At 49.6% G+C, this 24,933-nt stretch overlaps 1 protein-coding gene across 2 annotated transcripts in view; it reads left to right on the forward strand.

The window, feature by feature from the left end:
• The window catches only part of CLDN14 (claudin 14), a 38,576-nt gene extending 20,858 nt beyond the window's left edge, over nt 1-17,718 (forward strand). The window contains exons 1-2 of one of the 2 annotated variants that reach the window (XM_069474959.1): nt 967-1,589; nt 16,473-17,718. In XM_069474959.1, the coding sequence (XP_069331060.1) occupies nt 16,549-17,271 (723 nt within the window). In that variant the 5' untranslated portion in view covers nt 967-1,589; nt 16,473-16,548 and the 3' untranslated portion in view covers nt 17,272-17,718. Of the gene's footprint in view, nt 1-966; nt 1,590-16,472 lie in introns of those variants that run through there. The other variant, XM_069474960.1, reaches the window with a different exon arrangement.
• Nucleotides 17,719-24,933: the final 7,215 nt, after the last annotated feature.

Raw genomic sequence — 24,933 nt, forward strand, 5'->3', positions numbered from 1 at the left:
GGGGTAGAGGGTGCTGTCAGGCAAAATTCTGTTGCCATTTTGTTTCAGTGTCCTGGCATAGACAGTGACATAGTATATTTAGAGGTGGGAAATCTCTACATATAAGAGGATCTGGGCCTATGAATGACCTTGAACCAAAGATGTTTTTGTTTGACTGTGACTTCCAGAGAAGAGACGAAAAAAGTTGTGCAGACGTGGGCTGTGGATAAACCCTGGATCAATACTATTTAACAGACACCCTGAACTCCTGCTCCACGCGCCTGGCGCTGCCACCGGATGCTCCCCCTCTCTGTCCATCACCATCCCATCGCCAGGGACGCTGGGACCAGGCTACTGGTCCACGCCCAGGGCACCCGCCCACACCACAGTTCCTTCGCTGCGACTTTTTTGCCCCACAGATGGACGCATGCAGTGGATGACACGCCACAGCCCAGGCCCTGAGCAGCTGCAATGGGATCAGTGAGGAGGGGCTAGAAATGCATGTTCTCAGCACGCTTCTGAATTCCAGAACCGCCTGCGGCACGCCTGAAGGAGCTAGAAGCAACAGTAGCATGGCCTGGTTCCCTGCACCCTTGGGTGCTGTCCTAACTGCCAGCAGACCTCTCTCCAGCCCTTGATGCAAACGTCTTGGACCTCCTGAGAAAGCCACCTTCCTCCATCAGTGCCAGATCCCTACTTTGCTGCGTCTGTTATCTCCAACTTGTAGCAAATTGTCCCTGTTCCACATGGTGCCCCTCGACCCACCCAGTTCCACCCAGCAGACATCACCTGACTTCCCACCGCTGCAGTTGTAGCACAAAACAAACAAACAAACAAACAAACAAACAAAAACCCCAAAAAACAAAATTCACTGACGAGACTCGGCCAGCATGCATCTAGGGCCCAAGGCAGCCAGAAGGTTGAGACACTGAGTTGCTCAATGTGAGAAAAGTCCAAAGCGGGGTGGGGACAACTGCCAGGTAAACAGTTCAGAGGAGGACACAGTTGCTGTGTCCGGGTGGTCAGGGAGCAGGAGGGGATGAGCCGTGGGTTTCTAGTGATCGGCAGGGATTGGGCAGTTCGTGGGGAAGCCGTGAACAAGGAGCAGAGAAGTGAGTGTGAACAGCCAACAGGCCCGGGAGCCTGGGCAGGCGCTGGCCGGACTGCGACAGCCCTCGGTGCCAGGCTGGGGACAGAAGGCTTGATCCTGCCAGCCTTGGAGAGTCGCTGGAGGGCGTTTTAGGGAGATGACCGTGTGCAGAGGTACCAGGTACTCTTTTCCCAAAGTGCGGACATGACATTTCTGGTTGGTCTTGAATGTCTGCCTCTGCCAAGCCACTTCATCTCGTCCATGGGCGAATTACCTTCCAACCAAATAGCCCGTGTGCCCACGCAGGCCACCGTCAAAGAGCACCGTAATTGTCTGGACAATTTCCTCTCAAATGCTCTGGGCGTGAGGCTTCCAGTCGGTGGAAGAGGGAAGACAGCAGGGTGACAGCGTCCCTGCTGGGTCCCCGGTGTACACGGGAGTTGGCGCCCAGCCAGGCTCCAGAGCAGCCCGGGCTGGCGAGGGACCTGGCCAGGCAGATGGGACTCAAGGTGCTCTGCATGTGAGTTTGGGGTGAAGCTGTGGGTGTGGGGGGCGGGGGCTGGGGTTGACGATCATTTGTCTTGAAGCTGGGAGGCCCCTCGGGTCAAGTGTGGGGGTGGCTGGGGGCCAGAGCATGCTCCAGGTGAAGGGGTCATTGTGGTCCCTGTAGGAAAGGCAGCTGCAGGCTGGGCCTGGGTGGCCCTGCGGGACCCTCAGCAGCTGGTGCAAGGGTGGCCAGGAGCCTAACGAGACAGGAAGGACAGGAATCTGGTTCCGAGTGTTTGGGCAGAACTCTTCCATGGCCGCCGGGCCTCAGCTTGGGAGCGAGGACTGAACCTGTTGAGTGTTTTGAGACCACGTCGTCGGCTTGGGGAGCCCATCCCCACTGTCCCCTTCTGTCTGTGTGACGCTCACTTTTCTGCAAAGAGGTCCAGGCAGAGTGTTCAGTTTCCAGGCTTAGGAGCATTATCCTCCCCCTCCCCCACCCCCACCCGAGACCCCCTGGCCCTGCGCCCAGTGCGCACACATTGGCTTGGGAGGAGGGGCGGGAACGTTATAGAGCTTTCTTAGTAAGGGTGAAGAACGGTACCAAAGAGGGGAAATCCCATGCAATCCGATACGTGCGTAATCCCCCGACGACCTTGAGCCCCACGCCCCAACAGCTGCTGAGGTCTTCCCAGGATGAGCGGGACGGCCCCCGCCTGCTGGGAGGGCCCAGGCAAAGTAGAAAGGGAACCTGGATTAGTGCCCCGAGAGGGTCCCCAAACCCTGGAGCCACTCGGGGTGCTGGCTTTGGGCTGTATGTTCCCACCAAAAGATTTAATTCCTGAATTTTTCAAGGCCAAAAATCTCTTAATCCCTGGGTTTAGTTTTGGAGTCTTGGGACACCGGAGGACAGCCCCATCGTGGCATTCTCCCAGCGCAGTGCTCGAGCCTGTGTCTCTGGTCGGTTCACCGGAGTCAGGACAGACTTATCTGTAAAGACGATAAAACAGTAGCACACACCTTGCATTTGCCGCTGTCCTGTAAGGGCTTGTAGGTTTTTATGTATAATATCTTAACATCTTCCAGACGGCTCTGGAAGGGAGCTGTTCCGACGTGGACAGCGAGATGAGTCACGTATCCACAATTACTCAGCACCAGCCTCTATCCTTATCTGGCTCCACCTGACTCGCAAATCTCTTGCTTACTGTGCTTTGTTTACTCATCTGTATAATGGGCTCAATGCTTAAGGCAGTTGTAGCGATATCTATAAAAAGGGAGAAACAGATTCTTCAGTGCTATAAAAATGTCACTAATAAATATTTCCTCTGTTTTCCAGTTTCTTTAGATAAAGATTGAGTATGTCCATTTATGTTCTTAAAAACTATTTTCTGGCTGGGTGAGGTGGCTCACACCTGTTAATCCCAGCACTTTGGGAAGCTGAGATGGGAGGATTGCTTGAAGCCAGGAGTTCAAGACCAGCCCGGGCAACATGGCAAGACCTTGTCTTTACAAAAATATTTCAAAATTATCTGAGTGTGGTGGTGTGTGCCTGTAATAGCAGCTACTTGGGAGGCAGGAGGAGCCCTTGAACCCAGGAGTTTGAGGCTGCAGTGAGCTATGATCATGCTACTGCACCCCAGCCTAGACAACACAGCAAGACCCTGTCTCTAAAAAAAAAAAAAATAATAATAATCTTTTTCTTGCTTATATCAGAAAAGATCTTCCATTACACAGAATAAGGAGTCTAAAGGTCTGTTTTTAAGGCTTGTACCAGTGTCTTTTGAAAGTGCAGATGGCCAGCCTTGCCAGTACAGGCGTGATTCCCGGCACTTTCATACCCAGACATTCCTCCTTCCAGCTGATCTGCATTATCCTCACTCACACTGTTTGCGGGACGAGCGGCTGCCAGGGCCACGGGCTTTTTGCTGGGCAGCCAACAGCAACATCACGCAGGGCATTTGCCACTGTGCGGCATTTGCTGGGAGGGTCCCAGGGCCTGAGCCCAGAGAGCCCCCTCATCGCTACCTGTTGGGTGACTCTGAAAAAAAAAGACGGGAAAAGCTGAGACTCATTCACTTGCCTCATCTGCTTCACTCCCAGGGCAGTCAGGGGGGCAGCCAGGGTCGGGGAGGCCTTAAGCTGAGTCTCTTGGGCAGAGAAGCAGCCACCCAGAGGTGGCTGTCCATCCGCCTCTGGACTTGGAAGTGCACACGTGCGCCTACAGCTCCCCTGGAGCAAGAGACAAAGGAACCCCGAGGTGTAGGACACCAGGTCTGTTCGCACCGGCAGCCACTTCTGCGCACGAGAGACCAGCAAGGGCTTTGTGTCCGAAAGGCTCCTCCTTGGCAGGTATTCACAGAGGCATCTGGGCTATACTTAAATGAAGAAAAGATAAACGTAGGAAACCGTATATTTGCATTCTACTGAACACCGAGAGAGTGTCTCCTGTTCCTTTCCACATCCTAACTAGACGTACTCATCGGGTTAAGGCAGGTAAACCCCAGGGTCCAGTTCCTGGTACGCCGTAACAGGCAGGGCCAGCTTCACACGGGGCCCCGAGCTCGGAGGGTCTTGGCACTTGGTTGTTTCACTGCGGTCACCATCGTAAAATTCTTCGTAATTTTTGAACAAGGGGCCCTGCGTTTTCACTTTGCACCGGGTTCTGCAGATTACGTAGCCAGCCCGGAGAGCAGGCAAAGGTAGCCTACAGCGCCCAGCACTCTGCAGAGAACTCGCATGACCTTGTCGCCGTGTACCTGTGTCTGAAGGCTAAGCAGCAACCGCTGTGCGCTACTTTATTGGCAAGGCCCTTTGCTTTCAGGAGGACTTCTGCAATCTGAAATCTCATACCTGACCCACTTAATGAATTCCAATTAACTCTAAACTTCTTAGACGTTTTAAAAATACAGACATCAAAGCATCCCTGGCTTCCCCGAGGACTGATCCAGTCACGTTCTTACCGCTGTGATTGTTCTCTGGCAACAGGGCCAGGAGGAGTTTTCTTTTCAGGGGTCATTTGTGAAAATGTAAACGTCTGTGGATAACCTCCCGGCCAAGATTAATTAACACATGAGGGAGGCTGAGTGCCCACGAGGGGCTGGGGTCCCAGGACCAGGACTCGGGCGGCAAGAACAGGTTTCCATGGGGCGCTAGGAGGTGGGAGCGGGACGGGGAGGAAATGTGAGAACCAAAGCTAGGGTAGATCAGACAATATTCAGGGGACAGGCGGGGCACAATTGTCCCCATCTCAGGAGAGCCCAGAGAGAGCCCGCTGTCAGCAGGCCGACCCAGAGGAAAGACATTTGTACTATAACTCTTTGCTAAACAGTTTCAAACTCTGAATCTCCTGATAGGACTTTTAAACGTCCCATCAGTTAAGACCAAGACCGTGCTTCTCAACCCTGTCTGCACCTCCCAGTCACCTGGTGGGGGAGGGGGGCTCAGAAGTTCCCACTCGAGGACCCCACCCCAATCAATGAATCAGACTCTCTGGGGGTGACCAGCACACCAGGATCTGTTTAAAGCACCCCAGGGATGCTCAGTGAAGCCCGTGAATCCGGTTACGTTTCTGGAATACACAGAGCTGGGGGAGCTGAGGGGTGAAACCAGAGCAGAGGAGCCCCCAGGCTGGGAGGGCCCTTCCCACGCTGGACGCACCCCACAAGGGTGAGTGAAAGAGAAGAACAGAAAAGTAAGGAAACCGCAGCTGATTTCCTCTGTCCAGCTATCTCAGGTCACACGTGTGAGTTATGCAGCATGTGCCTTTCTCTGCTCGGCGCAGGTATACCCTCCCCACCCCCAGGACTGTCTTAAACCCTGTCGTCATAATGGAAAGCTGCCGTTCCTCATTAGGGTGTCGGGTGGCTGGAACGTGGATGGCGTGTGACAATAGACGTTGAAGGTTAAGTTCTGGGAACAAGATGTGTTCCACGGGGCAGTCCTGCGAGCGAAGGCACAAAGGCAGAACAAAGACTGAGGCTGGGAGTTGAGATCATTATTCCCGCATAAGCAGGAAGAGGACTTGGGAGGCGTGCACGCCTCTGTTTCTCTCTCTGGCCCTGGTTCTCTTGTCCCCACTGAGGGGAGGGGACACGTGACCTCTCCCGCAATGGCTGAAACGGCTGGGTGGCGAGTTGTGCTGAGCGCTTCCATTCCTCTCCTCCCTGCCTTTCTTCCACCTCCTGGGGTCCTCCCCACCCGTATCTCGCTCTACACTTGCCATCAGTCTCCTGACCACACTGTCTCCTGTCTTGCAGCTCACTCCTCCCGGGGAGTGGCCCAATGTCCTCCAGCCTCCTGGAACCTGCTGTCCCTGATCCCACCACCTGAGCACCGTCCTCGCCCCCTTTGTGTCCTCATTTCCCTCCTTCCCAGCTTTGCACTCACTCCTTTGTGCAAATGCTCATCTCCCTTGCCTCCTCTGCCTTCATTTTCCTTTAGAAAAACCCTCAGAGTCCAGTCCAGCCCTCTGTCCCCTGGGGACCCATGCAGAGCAGCCACCAGCACCGGAGAAGGCTGTCTGGTGAGGTGGCGTTGGGGAACCGGCAGGACCACTTGCCCACATGGCACTGGGCACTGACCAGCCCCGGCCCGCTTGTCCTCGTCCGGTCCTGCCCTCATTCTCCTGGATGACCGTGGCCCGCTCCCCTGCGCTCAGACCTCCAGCACCTCCTCCCCATCTTCCTCCTCAAGACATCATCTTGCTTCCTATTTGTCTGAGAAAATTGAGCAATCTGAGAACATCCACTAATGCCCACGTCCCCAGGCCCCTGTACCCACCTGCCGCCATTGTGGAACGAGCTGTGTGCCTTCCGGTCTGGGCTGGTCTCGCCACGTGGGCACCAGGCCCTGCTGCCCTGCTTAGGGACATCTCTTCAACATCATCGATGCTTCCGTTCTCACCAAATCATTTCCAGAGGCATGAAACATGCTTCAAGGTCATCTTCAAAACAACAACAAAACAAAACACACCCACTGGCAGAGAGTCCTAACTATTTTGGTTTCATTGTTTGGGGGGTTATTTGTTCTGCCTTGGATTCCTCTGGCAAATCTGGTGAAGTCTGTGTATCTCTTCTCAGCACAATGCTTTCAAATGTATAAAACAACATACGGGATGACAAAGGAAGCCCATCATATTGAAATACAGTCCCCAGACTAGTTTAAAGCAATTCTGTCCATAGGAATATGTGGGCTTCCACAGTAATTTGTCACATGACGGGATCTAGCAGGGGTTTTATAGCCACCATTTGAAATAGTGATAACAGCAAATGCTCTTTCCGGGTATCTGCGCCACCTGCGATGTGACGCAAATCGTCAGTGATTTCTATTGCTGGTTAAGTCATGGGCACGAATCAAACCGCTGGAGGCGGCTGCCTCTGCTCATGGTTGAGGGAAGTGCTAGTTGTCGGTGAAATAAAAGATGTTACTTGTTTTCCTATCCGAGTTGACAGATACCCTGAATTCTACAGGCCCTGGACCCTGTCCTACAACTCTTGCCTCATTTTCTGGTTCCCTTTCAGGGTCCAGGTCCTTGAAAGAGTTCCCTGGGCTCATTCTCTGCCGTCCCTCTGTCCCAATTCTCTCTTGAGCCCACTCCAGTCACTCCATCAAACCTCACTCACCCAAATCTCCGGTTTCCTTCACGTGGCTAAATCCAATGACCATTGCTCAATGCTCAGATGACTTGATTCATCCAATCACTTGCTCTCTCCAACGCGGAGCCCCGTCCTAACCCACCAGCCTCCTCTGGGTTGATTCCTAACTCCCGGCCACGCCTTATACCCCATGGCTGCCTCCTCCTCAGGCCCCATCTGCGGCGGGGAGGGCTCCTGGGTCAGCCCCCAGGGCCCTGCTCTTCTCTGTCCACACTCACTCCCTAGGGGCCTCCATCTAGTCTCACGGCTTCCAACCCCATCTCCGTGCTGTGGAGTCCCTGAACTCTGCACTTACTTATCCAACCGTGCTTATCCTCAGCTGGTTGGGCACAGTCACCTCCAAACCAACACGTCCAGAACAAAACTCCCTGTGTCTGCCCTGCATCCTCTGCATTTGTCAGGGTCCCCCAGAGAAACAGAACCAATAGGCTGTGCATATACAGAGAAAGAGACATTATGAGGAATTGGCTGACGTGATTGTGGGGACTGGCAAGTCCAAAATCTGCAGGGTGGGCCAGCAGGCCAGAGACCCAGGAGACACAATGCTGCGGCCCCAGTGGGAAGGCAGTCTGCTGTAGAACCGGGGAGGGCTGATGTTGCAAATAAAGCCCAAAGACAATCTGCTGGAGAAATCTTTCTTGCTAGGGGAGGACAGATGTTATGGACTGAATGTTTGTATCCTCCCAAAATTCATATATGGAAGCCCTAGCTCCCAATATAATATTAATAGTATTTGGAGACGGGGCCTTTGGGATGTAATTAGGGTTAGATGAGGTCATGAGGGTGAGGCCTTCATGATGGGATTAGTAGCCTTATAAGAAAAGGAAAAAAGAAAGATTTCTCTCTGCTCACACACAAAGATGAGGTCACATGCGTCCTTACCAGGATCCAAATCAGCCAGAACCTTGATCTTGGACTTTCCAGCCTCCAGAATTTTGACAAAATACATTCTGTAGCTTAAGCCGCCAAGTCTATGGTATTTGGTGATGGCAACCTGGACTAAGACTCAGCCTTTTTGTTCTATTCAGGCCTTCAACTGATTGGGCGAGACCCACCCACATTAGGGAGGGCAATCTGCTTTACTCAAAGTCTACTGACTCAAATATTAATCTTATCCAAAAACTAACCTCATAAAACACAACAAATAATGTTTGACCACATAACTGGGCAGCCTATAGCCCAGCCAATTGACACATAAAATTGACCATCACACCCTCCAAACCCAGACCCTCACACCTCCCATCCTCTTCACTCTTTCAGTAAATGGCAACTCCATTCTTCCAGTTGCCTAAGACAATAATCTTGGGCACCTGTCTGTCACACCCTACAGCTAAACCATCAGCAAATCTTGCCAGCCTCACCTTCCAAATGTATCTAGAAACTGACCTCTTCTCAGCACCCACCTTTATCACCACCACCCTGCCCAGTCTCCCAGCATCTTGGACCTGGATGATTACAGGAGCCTCCTAGTTGGTCTCCCTGATTCAGCCCAGATGTGACCTTGGACATGTTACTTTAACCGCTCTAAGCCTCAATTTCCCCATCTGTAAATAAGGATGACAGCATGAAAGTTGAGATTTGTTTAAGAATTAAATAAATGATGGGACCAGCCTGGGCAATATAGTGAGACTCTGCATCTACAAAACATTAAAAATTTCCTTTCTCTTTGCATCCATGCCAACATCTATTGTTTTTCAACTTTTTAATAAAAGTCATTCTAACTGGGGTAAGGTGATATCACATTGTGGTTTTAATTTGCATTTCCCTGATGGTTACTGACTTTGAGAGTTTGTTTCATATGTTTATTGGCCATTAGTCTATCTTCTTTTGAAAAGCTTCTGTTCATGTCTTTTGCCCACTTTTTAACAAGGTTGTTTAATTTCTTTTCTTGCTGTTTCGCTTGAGTCTTTGTAGATTCTGGTTATTAGCCCTTTATCAGATGTATAGCTTGTAAATATTTTCTCCCATTCTGTAGGTTGTCTATTTGCATTCTTGATTATTTCCTTGGCTGTGCAGAGCTTTTTAATTTAATCAAGTCCCATTTATTTATTGTTGTTGCCGCGATTGCCACTGGGGTCTTCTTCATAAATTCTTTGCCTAGGCTGATATCTAGAAGAGTTTTTCCAACATTATATTCTAGAATTCTTACGGTTTCATGACTAACATTTATGTCTTTTATTCATCTTGAATTAATTTTTGTGAGTGGTGAGAGATATGGATCCTGTTTCATTCTTCTGCATGTGGCCATCCAGTTGTCCCAGCACCGAGAATGACCTTTAGACATTCATGTTTCATAATATTTTGTTTGGCATTAGTAAATCTTAGCCTTATGTTTTCATTTGACACCACATTTTAACCACTGCAATATATTCCCAGTTCAATGCTCAAATAAATAATTTTCAGAGACTTACAAAATTCATAGAATAATTGTCTTACTCATGGAGGTTTCCAGCCCACTGTGACAATGTTCTATTGCTTGTTTTGGGGTTTCTTGTTTTTCTGTTTCGATGTAAGTCCTCAGTAAAGTGAGGCCTCGCTGAGCTCCACTGAATTTCCAAGGTAAAGCCTCACGGGCCTTCGGAGTCACTTTATCCAAACCTGGCCTGCACCCCAAATTTGGGTTTTTATGGTCTATGAAACCAAGGCATGTTGATTTTAAGAAAATCAGACAAGCAGCCTGAAAAGCTCAGTCACCAGTCTGGGTGCAAACCAGCCCACCGCATGCAAACTAGAAAAATGAGCCCCCACATTCTTTGTGGGCCAAGTGCAGTCACACGCTTTTTAAATCTGGAGAAGCTGAGTCATTTGCTTACTGTCTGGGTTACTTACTATGGACAGTGTTTGCTCTTGACTTTTCAGATCTACACGGGCCTTTCCAGATTCTTCCTTCTCCATGTTCTCCATCTGCTCCTTGGATTTTGTCCTCCACACTTTGGAACCTGAAGCTAACCACTGCTTTATTTTTTTCAGTGACAAAGGTGAAGCCACCAGATCATGCTCAATGCCTGTTCTGGAAGGGGATCCACTTCTCCTATGCAGACATGAGTGGTTTTTTTCTAACACTCTCTGTGTTGCGTTCAGCTAGGTCACTGTTGAAGGTTCCCGGGGCTGCCATAGCAAAGTGCCCACAAACTGGGTGGCTCAAAACAACAGGAATATATTCTGTCACAGTTGTAGAGGCCTGAAATCAAGGTGTCAGCAGAGTTGGTTTCTTCTGAGGGCTGAGGGGGACTCTGGTCCAGGGCTCTCTCCAGCTCCCAGCAGCTGCCGGCATCCTTGGTGTTTCTTGGCTTATAGACGTGTCACTCCACCGCCTGCCTCCATCTCTCACCGTATCTCTCTGTCTTCATGCGGCCATCTTGTAAGGACACCAGGCTTATTGGTTCAGGGGCCCACCCCACTCCAGTGTGACTTCATCTTAACTAATCACATCTGCAGTGACACTGTTTCCAAATAAGCTCACACTCTGAGGTCTTCTGGGTGAGGACTTCAACCTATCTCTTTTGGGGGACACAGTTCAATCCATGGCATCCGATATATAAAGCTTTCGCACGGAACACTAAACAATTAGTCATCTAATACCATTTAAGTCTTTAGAAAATATCCTTACGTCCTCCTGGGGATTTTTTGCCTTTCTAATATTTTTTCTTATATGGCAGGTTTTTAGATGGGTATAACACAGCAAACCTACACACCTATCTTGTCAGGGAAAAACAGTCATGAAAAGGCAGTGATGTATTTTACTAAATGAAATTCAATCATTTCATTTTAAAATGTTGATCTATTTCATTTTTAATGAATTCTAATGAAATTTGGTGAGCTGAGAGATAATGCCTCCTGGGAAAGGGTCTAGAATTTTTGTGGTCATGGTGACCTAAGTTTGTAATATTCAGTACATTAATAGATGGTTCAATCTCACTGAGTTGAAAATGACCTCTGCAAACATTTAACCACATACCATGGTTTTCATTTGTGTTAACATGAACTTTGACCAAAACCAATTCTTGTTATGAAAAATAGATTTTTCTTTATTCGTCCAAAAGAGAAGGGGGGAATTTAATCTAGAACTTGTCGTTTCTGTATGATTTGGAGTAACATATTTCACACTGGTTTTCCTCAATAACAATAGCAAGATAGTAATTAGCATGATAGTAATAAGTTCTAGTCATATAATTTTCCTGTCTCTGCCTCTCCTGGGAAGACTGCGTGAAAGGCTGTGTGGATGGCATGGAAAGTCCTCATAAATTTAAAATATAGCAGCCTGCCAGTTTGAAAAATAACTCAAGGGAAGTTACAGAGAGTTTGGAATAGCAAGGAAGGAAACTTCATTTTTAAAGCCAAAAAACCCACAGTACGGCCCATCCTAAATGAATATCAAATAGTTTTTCCAAGGTATTACTTGATTACTTTCTCATAATTCTTATATATTTGCGTAAGAGGATGCGCTAAAATAGCACCTCGGAAGTGTACCTAAGCTTCTAGGAAAGAGGTTCATTTGCTGTGTGTATTAATAAGAAACACAGTGTCCAACATGTCCTTAGGAAATACTAGTTGAAGTTATTTCATTTAGATATATAATAGCACAAAAGTTATTTTCTTTTTTAGTGTTGGGTAGTTTTGCTAATACATCTCATTTAGATGAATCCAAATCTCCCTTGAGTCTATTCTTACCTCCCAAATTCGAGCGCTTTGTGATAGTTAATACCGAAGAGGCCATTCAGTTGAGGGGACAGGGACCACATTCGGGGTTTTGAACCAGACGTTTCCTGAAATTGCTGAACATCAAAGTTGAAGCAACATTCAAGGGCCAATGACTGAGTTCATTTAAAGGCAGCTCTTCATTTTTCTCTAATAAAGTTAGTGGAAGCAAATCAAGGTGTAAGCTGTCTCTATAACAGACCCAACACCGTGCCAGGAGCATCTGGGGCAGACACGGGAGCGATAGTTCTCTCCCAAACAGCTCTAACTCCACTCAGACTACACGGCAGGAAAAGCTGAGATGAGGCACAAATGGCCAAATCCTCCAACTCTCCACTGGGACAGCAGAGCCCGGGTGGTTCTGGGTAAAGAAACTTCCACCACGCCTGGCTCAGGCCCCCCTCCCCGCCTACAGCTGGCACCTCGGCCGCCTGGGCCTGGCATTTTCTTCCCCAGTGTGGCTGGGAAAGGCCCACACAGCGATGCGTGTCTGTAGGAAAGCCTTCATAGCTCAGGCCGACTTTGCGAGGGGTGAAGTGACAGCCGCAGGTAGCAAAGGTGAGACTGTGGAGGGACCAGGAAAGCCTGGGACTCGAACATCCGCTACCCACCCCTGCAGCCCTCCAAGAAGCCCGGGTGGGAGGAGGCCCAAGCACGGGCCTTGCAGGGCCTAGAAAGGGTTTCCGGAGACGGATGGGGCGAAGGATGAAACAGACACGCCCAGGGAAGGACACCGGCCAGTCAAGACGCATGAGCCGGGACTGGCAGACGACACCTCTGCCCCTTATTCCCGGCCAGGCTTCCCCACTGGCCACCGCTGTTGAAATGGCGTTTAAATTGAAGCCACAACTCTGACGTTGACACAGCTGGGGTGCAGACAGGCTGGGAGGTGAGCAAGTCGAGGGAACCCCAGTGTGTGCCGTAGGTTCCTGCCTTTGGCTTTTTTAAAAAATTTTCTTTAAAAGAAAATGTAGCTCACAGACAACGGAGGAAGGAGACAACAGAAAAGTTCATACGGAGAAAATGAAAACCCTCACCTTTCAGGGCTGCGGCTCCTAAGACCAGAGCTGGTGTGAGGGGCCGACCGTGGCTCTGGTGTCTCCACAACTGCCCTTCACAGATTTTCACAGCACTTTACAGCCCCTTGTTTCTGGTACTCTCTGCTGGGGACTAAGCAAGGCTTCCTGCTAGCCCTCCCGAAAATCAAATCATCTTCTCCTTTTTTTTTTTTTTTTTAGCAACTCTATCTCACCATGGCCTCCATTAAACTTTCAAGGGACTCTAAGTCCAAGTGATTTTGCCAAAGTGAGGTTCCTGCAAGTTGTTCTTCTTTGGGGAAAGGGGTGGGGAGATGTCTCTAGTCAAATAAGTTTAGCAAATGCTGCACATGAGACCTTTTCTGGGAGGGTCACGATGCACATTTGCATATTACCATCTTTGAGAAGTCCTAGTTACCCAGCTGCTCTCAAACATACTTGACATTGACGTCCTCGGTATAAGACATCCTGCAAATGCAGCATTCCAAGACGCAGGCACTGGGAAACCCCGCCCTCGATCCGGCTCACGCCTGCTGCTAAGCCACGTGCTACCCACCCAGGGTTGTGCTTTTTGGGCTTTGTGGACCCAAATGCAAGACCCAGTATTTATTCCTGGAACATGTCATCTTGTTAGACTCTGCCCCGCCCACCCAGCCGGTCAAGAACTTTTTGGAACTTGATGCTTGGAATCATATTTGTTTTGGACCCGTATCTCTCAAGCAGATGTTTCCACGTGCACACATGCATCTGCAGGGAAAGGGTAGCTCTTAGGTGAACAGCCAGTTCAGCCCGGCACACGCTCATCCTCCTGGGAGGTCAGGCTGGGACCAGTTCCTTCCTATACAAACAGCCCCGCAGGGTGGGGCCCTTCCAGAGCATCAGGGAAGAGTTTTATGTGGTTTCCAGGGAGATGCGTTCAGTTAAAGTTGTTTTTCCAACAAATGGCCCCAAAGTGAAAAGTGGTTGCTGGGAGGTTGAATTATTACCTAACGCCAGTAGCAGCTGCTGGTAACCACAGGAGAAAGGGGTGGGGAGCTCCTGTCTGGGAGTTGGGGGCTCATTAACACTCCTTAAATTAGCAAACCCGTATAGCACAAGTTTAAAAATAGCAACCTAATAGTTTCTAAAATTAGCCATCATTGCTCTCCATAAATATTTAGACCTCCAATAAACTTCTGGTCCACTTGCCTTGCCTAACGGGGTCAAACCAGGCTTAGTTTTTAATGCCACATTCTTTAGGATCAGTAGACTTAATGGTTGACCTTGACAAGTGAGAGATGTGAGAAGTGCTGAATACATGGACCAGGGACAGCCTGCATGGCCGACGGCCTGCAGGTAGGGCCAGGAGGCATCTGAGACTCTTCATTGATCTGGATGCTTGCAGGGGCCAACAGTCCTGCTTTGATGGGAACTGTCTCAGTTTTAGCACTGAAAGTCCCCTGTCCTGGGCAACCCTTCAGACCCAGCAAAGCAAGACAGTTGGTCACCCTGGCTACCTAAACCACTGCAAAAAGACTGAGGCCACTCTTCTGGGACATCTTTGGGGAGGACATTCTGCTCCCCAAAATCTGTTGTTGATCTCACCTGAAGCCCTCATGCTAACTTCGGTCCTATTTAGTTGAGGCAGGGAGTGTGTAAAGGAGGAATGAAACCAAGGACAGTACTCTCCGCCAGGCACAGAACTGTCGCCCTGCGCATCCCTGGTTTCTCCATGCGTAAAACAGGGACGGTAACAGCCGCTGCCTCATTAGGTTGTTGGGAACAAGCTGATTTACATCTAGTAGGGGATTCCTTAACACCCCAGGATTAAAGCCAGAGAGCTGTGGAACCCCACAGATGGTCCCTGGCCAGCACGTGTCCCTGTCGCCTAGGAGATGCCCTGCAGCCCCTCTGTCCCAGCCCGTAGTCTCCACTGCTTAAATGCAGCGCATTCCTCTGCTCTGAAGAAGAAGAAAGAAACAGGTTTTGCCTACTGAATTCTTGCCGGTTTGGGGACACTGACGTGACATTGTCAGTAGAGATGCTTCCCTCTTCTCCCTTCAGAACCAGAAATCACTTTAGGGCCCTGAGTGAAGTCTGACTCCCTCATATTAAAAAGGTGCAGTGGTTCATGCCTGCAATGTTAGCACTTTAGGAGGCCGAGGTGGGAGGATCATTTGAGCCCAGGAATTCAAGACTAGCCTGAGCAAGAGTGAGACCCCTGTCTCTACAAAAAATAGAAAAATTAGCCAGGTGAGGTGGTGCACACCTGTAGTCCCATCTACTCGGGAGGCTGAGGCAGGAAGCTTGAGCCCAGGAGTTTGAGGTTGCTGTGAGCTATGATGACGCCACTGCACTCCAGTCTGGGCAACAGAGTGAGACTCTGTCTCAAAAGAAAAAGAATAAATAAATAAAAATTTAAAAAAAGGAAGCTGAACCCTAGAGATAAGCCCCAAGTTGCCCAGGGGTGAGGGCACTGCCAGGGCCCAGGACTCCTGATTCTCTGTCTTTTGCTGGTTACCAGGCCCCAAGCAGGGGAGAAGAGCTAGTGGTGTCCACCGGGAGATTCCCACTGCCCCTCCCTCCCTCCCTCCCTCCCCCTTTTCCTCTCTCCAACTCTCCTTCCCCTTCCTTCCTTCCTTCAATATTTCCTGAGTGTCCCCTATATGCCTGGCACTATCTGTGTGCTATGTCCTTACCCCCAAAAAGTGTTCTGGATTTTGCTATGCTTAGAATTTTTTGAAAACCTTTGACATGGCTCCACATTCCCCTATCTCTGAAAGCCAGGTGGCAGTCTCTATTTTATAACAAAGCCACCCTCTGAAGGTCCTCACTCATCACAGGCTGGGATGAACAGGGCAGCGTGGTGTGAACGGAGGCCTGTGCCAGAGGAGAGGGATGCTGGCCTCTGGTCCTGGCCGCAGCTCCTAAGGAGCTGGTGACCTTGGTAATTTCTGCCACTGGCATCAGTTAGCAATCTCTAGGTCACATTCAGCTCCATGATTCTGAAGACAGTGTCTCGTCTGCCTATGAAGTTAAACCTGTCCCTCCTTGAGCCCCAGAGTGAGGAAGTCACCCACTTCAGAGAACACTTCACCCTGATGACAGCCCAAGGCCACTAAGTCGCAAGCAGCACACACCTTAGCACTTGTCATTCCACGGTGTGAATTACATTTGCTGGTTTAACAACTGTTCTTACTGGTTACTGGTGGAACACAGGACGTGAGAGTCAAATGCCGTAGAAGGGCTTGAGGGTAGACATGAGGTAGGACTTCCAGCAGGTGGCCAGTCAGTGCTCAGAGAATCCAGGAATGGAGGCTCGGGAGTGCCCTTCTCTGAGGTCAGATTCCTGCTGTCATCCCTTCAGTTTCCAGGGAGAGCAGCTATGCTCCCGCCCAGTGAGTTCTCAGGAACCATTTCTTAGACTATGCTAATTGTCATACCAACCACCTATTGAAAATTCGCTGTCGGGGACAGAAATAAGTGCATCGAGATAATCTTTAACCCGTTTCCTTTCTCTCCCCGCCCCCACCTCTCCGGCTTCATTAGGCCTCCCGCCGGCGCCTGAGGAGCGCGATCCCCGGGGCGCAGGCAGCCACCCGGCTGGCCTAGCAGGTGGCCGGCCATGGCCAGCACGGCCGTGCAGCTGCTGGGCTTCCTGCTCAGCTTCCTGGGCATGGTGGGCACGCTCATCACCACCATCCTGCCGCACTGGCGGCGCACGGCGCACGTGGGCACCAACATCCTGACGGCCGTGTCCTACCTGAAGGGACTGTGGATGGAGTGCGTGTGGCACAGCACGGGCATCTACCAGTGCCAGATCTACCGCTCCCTGCTGGCGCTGCCCCGCGACCTGCAGGCGGCGCGCGCGCTCATGGTCATCTCCTGCCTGCTGTCGGGCGCCGCCTGCGCCGCGGCCGTCGTGGGCATGAAGTGCACGCGCTGCGCCAAGGGCACGGCCGCCAAGGCCACGTTCGCCGCGCTGGGCGGCGCGCTCTTCATCCTGGCCGGCCTCCTCTGCATGGTGGCCGTCTCCTGGACCACCAACGACGTGGTGCAGAACTTCTACAACCCGCTGCTGCCCAGCGGCATGAAGTTCGAGCTCGGCCAGGCCCTGTACCTCGGCTTCATCTCCTCGTCCCTGTCGCTCATCGGCGGCACCTTGCTCTGCCTGTCGTGTCAGGACGAAGCACCCTACCGGCCCTACCCGGCCCAGCCCAGGGCCGCCACGGCCACCGCCGCCGCCACCGCGCCCGAGTACCGGCCACCGGCCGCCTACAAGGACAACCGGGCCCCCTCGGCGACCTCGGCCTCGTATAGCGGGTACCGGCTGAACGACTACGTGTGAGTCCCAGCCCGGCCTCCCCGGGGCCGCTGTCAGGGCCAGGGCGCTGCGCCCCTGGGGGACTGTTGGCCCCGGCAGGGGTTCTAGCACAGTTGACTTCTGGGCTATTTTTGTACCCAAGGAAACAATGTGAAAGTGAAGAAATGTTCTTGGAACCCAGGGAAGGAGGGGGGAAATAGGAAGAGGAGAAAGCTCTATATACCAAAGACTTTTTAAAAAATCCTTTCTGTTTTTGTATTTATTATATATATTTATGTGGGTGATTTAATAAGAGCTTAATAAAAAATGACTTGGGAGTTTGGTTGGTGGGGCTTGTGATACAGGAATAAACCTTTTGGATGTGGTTGTTTATGAGGTGGACAGCATTCCTTTCGTTTCCACACTTATTCCGGCTACTAAGGTGCTGGTCACCTCCGTCAGAGCCCAGCGGGGCCCAGGGTTGCAGGGCCATGCAGCGGTGCTGACTACTAGTGCCCTGGAGTCGTGACACTCAGGGTGTGGCCACCGCCCACTGGGAATAATATTCCTCCAAAAGATGCCTGAGCTACACCCACAAGAAACAGTCGCTGTAGCTGGGTTTAAGCTCAGAGGCAGGGCAGGAGGGAAGGGGCTTCCTTGGAAAAAGATAGTTGACATAAGTCACAAAATAAGGACCATGTCATTTTCTTCCCATGAGCAACAGGTCCCCACCAGTAAGAAAACAAGAGTCAGAAGAAAAAGCAAAGAACGTGCCTGGTGGCGTGGCTTTCTAGGCATTGACAAGAAGCCGGGTTAGTAGTGCTGCTCACCCCCAAGGTCCCCAGCAGGACTGCGCTGGCCTCTTTTCTGGGGAGGCCAGTTCTGCCGCCACAGAGCAGGTCCTAGCGCCCGCTGCCTGCTCCTTCAGCTGGAAAGAACGGCCGGGAGGGCAGGGTGAGACCCGACTGCTCTGAGAACCCTGACAACCTCTCTAGCTGTGCCCAGAGTCACACGGTCAGAGAGCTGTACATGGTGACACATGCGCCCATTAGCCCAGGGAGCTGGGACCTGCTCGCATGTCCACACCAGCTCACATCCTTGCCCCACTGCTGACAGCACCCTGCGCATGCCTCGGTCCCAGCTCTCAAGATCTGAACGTGGAAAGAAATACCCCGGGCTGTGGAACGGCTGAGCCCGAGGGCTACACACAGACAGAGTGGGCGTTATGTGAAATCCCTCCATGCTCAAGGCTCCTGGAGTAGGGACACCAGGGCCGCAGCTGTCACTGTATGTAGGGAAGGGAGGTGTGATTCCTCTGGTGCCACACATGCTGGCATTCCCCTGGCCCCAGAGGAGCTAAACAGGCTGGGATTTGCCATCCATTTAAGCCAGGCATTGAGAGCAGAGAAGTCATCACTTATGTATGATGAAACAAGAAATTTTAATCTACTCTTTAAATTATAAAAATGAATAAATGTGAATCAATAAGAAGAAAAATAAAACTTTCTACAAACAGAATGACATTCTGTCAGTCCTTACTGGATGGTCACAGTCTAGAATGTGTTCAGTGACATTATTCTAGTTAATAGAACTATTACAAATGAAAGAAAAAATTTCTTTTTAAAAACATTCTCTGAATTCTGTCACTACTAAAATGAAATACATCTCTCTTTCCTACACAGGTGAAAGAGCAATAATAGTGATTATAATTAATTGAGCACTTACTATGTGCCAGGCATACTTTTCATTTGTTAATTTGATCCAATGAGATAAATGAGAACCCCGTGGGGTAAATACTATTCTTAACCTTGTTTTGCAAAGGACAAAACTAAAGCACAAAGAGATTGAATTGCTTGTACAGATCACAGAGAAAGTGAGTAAAAGATCCAGGATTCAAACCCAGACAGGTAAGAAAGGGGAAAGTATATTAACTCAAATAGGGGCATGACCTATAGTCTAATCAATTTGTGTCCATTTGCAAATAATAGAATTGTTGCATGGCCATATTTGGCTCTTTCTAGAACCATCACTCCACAAAGCTTCTGTTAACTGGCTCCTGGCTTGGATGAAAGGTGATGTCAGACCCAGAGGTTCAAATTTGAATCCCCATGGGAACACAGGAAGTGACATACGATGGCTCCATCCTACAGCTGGCCAGCTAACACAGGACGTGGATCCGAATAAACCTTGATCCCGCCCAGGTAACGGGGTGACAATGCCGTTCCCAGCTTTCCTCTGCGCTCCTGCTCTCACATGATGAACCTGAGGTCCTCTGAGCCCCTTTTTTGCCACAAGACAGCAATGGCCGTTGAGTAGATTCCTATTTCTGCCCAAATCACCAGCACTAGCAAGTCTTAACCAAGGTTCTTTTGGCAAACATATGGTCTCCTTTTGGAGGCATGACACACGATCCTAAATTTCAGAATGAAAAGTAAACATGAGTCAGACTCATGTTTTCCAGGAAACCGCTATAGGTATAAATTTACAACATGACCTTTGTGGATTAAGAAATGCTTCGTTTCTTTGTGTCTCTAAATCAAATCAAATTTGGCTCTGATTCAGAAAGGTCTAAAGTCTGGACGAAAAAATGCGTATCTAAGGTCAGCCATGTTTTCCGGTCCCCTCCTCCTGCAGGTAAGAGCTCTCCGGGCCCAGCACTAGGGGAGGCCTGGACTCGGAAGGGGTGGGAGACCCGTCATCAGTCCTTGGCCACCCTGAAGCCTTCACAGCTCGGGGGCTCCCAGTGTTCCTCATCCATCCTGTAAATAGGAGTGGAATGTTCTACCCTATGGAACCCTGGAGAGAAAACCAACCTATTTCCCAGTCCGTCTCTGGGAAGCCACCTCCTGAGATGGTGCCACTCTCCTCTTGTACTCAAAGCACCTGACTGTCTTCCCTCCTCACCTACATACCCCAATTGCTTTCATGGGTTTAGCCTTTTGAAATCAAAGCCTCTGAAATCTCCCAGGGATCCTACTTTCGTGTAACCCACCGTGGCCCTAAGGGGAAATATTTTGAAAACTACATTCAAAATCTGTATGAGTCAATTACTTGATAGTAAGAAACCAAAGATGGAACCAGGACTTGCACCCTAGAATCCTAGCCCCAAAGCCCCACACTTGGCCACGATGCCATCCTGCTTCTCCCTGCCTTGGTCCCTCTGTCCCTTACTGCAGACAGAAGGGACAGCACGGAGGGCAACAGTCCTGGCGGTGGATGTGGGTCTGGACCAGGCGGTAGGTGGAGAGACAGGATGTGTCTGACGGTAGAGCTGACGGGATTTACTGATGGCCAGTGTGGGGGGTGAAAAGAAAAGAAGCTTTAAGGATGGTTCCAAGATTTGAAACTGGATGAACTGGAAGAAGGGGGCTACCATTTTCTGAAATGAAGAAGGTTCTGCAAAGAATAGGTTTTGGGGAGGTAGATCATCTTTGTTTTACATGTGGTTGGTCTGAGCTGCCTCTGGTGGAGACGCTGAGCGGTACTTAGGTACATAGAGCTGCAGAGATCAGCTCCGGAGCCGTCAGCCCAGGGATGGTGTTTAAACCACGCAGCCAGAAGTGAATCCAGATGAGGAGGCAGAGAGACCAGGGCCAGAGCCCAGGACAGCGCCACATCCGAGGCCAGCGGGGCGGGGGTCCAGCCAGACAGGAATGCCCAGTGAGCGAGGGGAACCGGAATGTCCTGCAAGCCAAGGGCAGAGCCCGTCTCGAGGAGGAGGCACGATCAACCGCGCTACACTACGTCCTTCAGTCTTCACAGTGACACGGGAGTCAGCATCATTATCACCTGCCTTGCACGGGTGGGAGCACCGGGGCAGAGAAAAGGAGAACAGTTTGCTCGAAGTGATTTGAAGATTCACTTACAGCCCCTGCACCCTGAGAAGACGTTCGTGCAACAGAAAATTCCAATTTCCTCCCGCACATAAGTGACTGTTCAGTGAAGGGCCTCAGGTGTGCGTGTCTGGGAGCAGGTGTGTGTGTACCTGGGTGGAGTGGAGCACCATTCCTGAGGACAGCAGAAAGCTGGGTCCGTCACTCATGCCGAGCATCCTGCCCCTGTCTGTCCAGGACTACAATGATGAGCCTAGAAGGTGGTTTGTCATGCGTGCACTGTACGAGCCATCTCAGTGCCTTGAAGGCAGAATGTCCATCTGTTATAAACAGAATCAGATACCGGGTCACGGCTTCAGGCCCTGTGGGCAGGTACCACGGCTGTCTTGGCACGCTCCGCAGACTGGAGGGAGGGAGCAAAACGCTAGAGCCCCTGGGAGGGGCCTTGCTGCCCCAGGCAGGCCAAGAGCAAAGGCAAGCCAATTGCACATTTCTTCTGGCAGAAGCACCAATTTCGGACAAATGAAATCAGAACTGGCAATGCTCTGTGGCTTAATGGGCGCTGTGGGAAGGGAGGAGAAAGCAGAGAAGCCCCAGGGGGAGTGACAGATGAGTTAAACAGATTTAACTAAGACTTTCAGGATTTAAAAGAAGAGCTGCCCCTTATCTCCTCCTATAGCAAGGACCCCTTGCTTGCCTAAGAAGAGACACAGGTGTGTGCACTAGCGCTTATGAGACAGAGATGACAGGGACAGAGACAGGGACAGAGAGTAAGCCATAGAGACAGAGAGAGACAAAGAGAAATACTGAAGTCTAAGGTCTTGCATACTTTAAGCCATTTCTTGAATCAAAAGCACAAAGCCAATTACTGGGCAACCATCCAAAGGAAAACACAGAAACTTCGTTCTAGTAAATTATTTTAAAATACTACCAACTGGCTTCCGCAGGTGTGTGGCAGGGGAAAGGCATAGTAAACAGCCCATTTCCTGCCTGGGAAAGGCCAGTGGAGGTCACCCCATAAATCAGGGAGGGTCCGCCCCGGGGGGCTAATCACCTGCCTCTTCCTCACCTCACCTCCGCTGTGCCCGCTTCACCCCCGCCAACCCGGGACAACGTACGCTTAATTCCTTTATCCTGGGGGGCTTTCTATTTAAAAGCTCATCATCACCTTCCCTGTCCCCGCTGGGGAAATGATTAACTGGCTCAAGCTTTCCATCCTGCCAGGGCAGCCCACCAGCTCCTGCCGGGAGCATTAGCTGCCTCCAGCTCTGGGGAGGTCTGGGATTTTTTTTTAAGTCATCCCAGGCATTTTTCCAAAATAAAGCATTTGCATAGGTTTCCTATCCAGCATAATAAATAGCAAGAAGGTAAGATTTAACAGTCAGGAAAACACAGGAGAGTTTTGGTCTAGTGGCTTCAACAGGTGTCTGAGGAAGCCGATGCCTGCCTTGGGTAGGAGCTTGCCCTGACTTGCTGAGCCTGGGTTGGAGGCAGCGGGGCAGGATCGGGAAGAGGCTGTGAGAATGGGGAGACCCCGTGCTACCCTTGGAAGTCCTTGAGCCTGGACAGGACCTGATTCCCAGCCCCCTCCAGATACACGCGTGCGCGCGCGCGCACACACACACACACACACACACACACACAGTGGGACATCCCAGACAACCCTCTGAGTGGTTGGGTATCCTCTTTTTCCATCTATAGCCCCATAGATACTTCTGTTATGAAATTCAGCATTCATCTTTATAACTATTACTAAGTGCTTCATTATACACAGGGAAAAGAATATCACATGCCTTTATTTTTCCAAAATCAAATCTGGTTCTGATTAAAACCACTATAAGTACCACTACACGCCCACTAGAATGGCTAAAATGTAACAGACTGACAATATCAAGCGTTACTTACATTCCACGGGGAGTGTAAATTGATATGATTACTTTTGTAATCGGGAGGGAGTATGAAGTGCGAGGCGGCTTGTGTTGCTGATAATATTCCCTCTCTTGACCTGGGCGGTAGTTACACAGGTGTATTCATTCTATGATCATTTATCCAGGTGGACACTCATAATTGGGATATTTTTTGTTTGTTTTTGTTTTCTCTACAACACACCCTATGTTCATCTTTTTCCTCACTGGATTGTGAACCTCACTGTCCCAGTCACTTCTTTATTCCCATGGCCTTGCACACAGTAGTTGCTCAACAAGTGATTTGTGTTTGAACGCAAAGCCGTGTGCTTTACAAAATGCCACCACTGAATCCCTTTAGATATGCAACTCCTCTAATATACTTGACATATGACTTGGTTTAACGTAAAAATCCATTTGCACAGAACTTCCCAGGACCACACTGTGGAGAACAAGGCCTGGGCACCACGAGCCATCCCACTGCTAGAAACAGGGTAAGGTCTTGACCAAAGCTGAAAGGGAGGAAAAAATGTAAGGTAATACATTTTGTACTTTTCCTAAGTGGTCGTTGAACCTGGTTTCATTAGGAGAGTCAGTAATAGACAGCAAAAACAGACATATTCCACCACCAGGCTTGAATATGGTCAAGGTTATGGTCAAATCAGCATCTTTTGGGAGAAGCTCTGAAGTATGATTCTCAGTGCTCTAAAACATCTGCACCATATGGTCTTCCATGCATGTATGCATGAAATTCCTTTTGTTTTTTTTTTTTTAGAGTCAAAGTCTTGCTCTGTTACTCAGGCTGGAGTGCAGTGGCATAATCATAGCTCACTGCAGCCTCCAACTCCTAGGCTCAAGCTCAAGCAATCTTCTCACCTCAGCCTCCTGAGTCAAAGTCACTGCACCCAACTTAAAATTCTTTTAATGAAAGCAAAGATAAGCTTCCTCTATCCTATCTCCAAGTCCTCAAATTTAGTCGTATTTAATCCCATCTTCTCCTGCTTCCTTTCTGCTCTCCTCCCAAGTCAAAAGCCAGTCTTTCATACACTTAGGGATCCCAACCCCTCCAGACTTCTCCAGGCTGCCTCCTTGAGCATTTTTCTCTGTCTTCTTGTTCAAGTATTTCACATCCATCCTGCTTTTCTATTTTTATATCAATTATTGATAGAAGGATATTAAAATCTCTGACTATAAATTAAGGATTCATCTATTTCTCCTTACAATTCTATAAGTTTTTACGTCATGTATTTTGAAACTCTGTTAGGTGCATAAACTAGAATTGTTACATCCTCTTCATTTAAACCTAACCATATCAATAATCACATTTAATGTAAGTGGTATAAATACACCAATCAAAGGCAGAGATTATCAAATTGGACAAAAAAGCAAGACCCAATTATGTGCTGCCTACATAGAAATCTACCTTAAAAATAAAGACACAGGCTGGGTACAGTGGCTTATGCCTGTAATCCCAGAATTTGGGAAGGCCAAGATAGGAGGATCACTTGAGGCTAGGAGTTTGAAACTGGCCTGGGCAACATAGTAAGACCCCGTCTGTACAAAAAAATTTAAAAATTAGCTGGGCATGGTGGTGCACACCTCTAGTCCCGGATAATCAGGAGGCTGAGGCAGGAGGACTGCATGAGCCCCAGAATTCAAGATTGTAGTGAACTATGACTGTGCCACTGCACACCAGCCTGGGCAATGGAGCAAGACCCTGTCTCTAACAAATAAAATAAAATAAATAAAGACACAATGATTTAAAATTAAAAGCATGCAAAAAATATGCAATATTAACACTAATTTTTTAAAAAGATGAAGTGGCTACATTAATATCACACAAAGCAGATTTCAGAGCAAAAAATATTATCATGGATAAAGAAGTTCATTTTCTAATGATGAAAGGGTCATGACAATTCCGGACAGTTCTAGGTTACTATTCTCCTTTCCACTTCCCTCTCATAGAACAG

The sequence above is a fragment of the Eulemur rufifrons genome, chromosome 7 (genome assembly GCF_041146395.1).
Source record: "Eulemur rufifrons isolate Redbay chromosome 7, OSU_ERuf_1, whole genome shotgun sequence".
Lineage (NCBI taxonomy): Eukaryota > Metazoa > Chordata > Mammalia > Primates > Lemuridae > Eulemur > Eulemur rufifrons.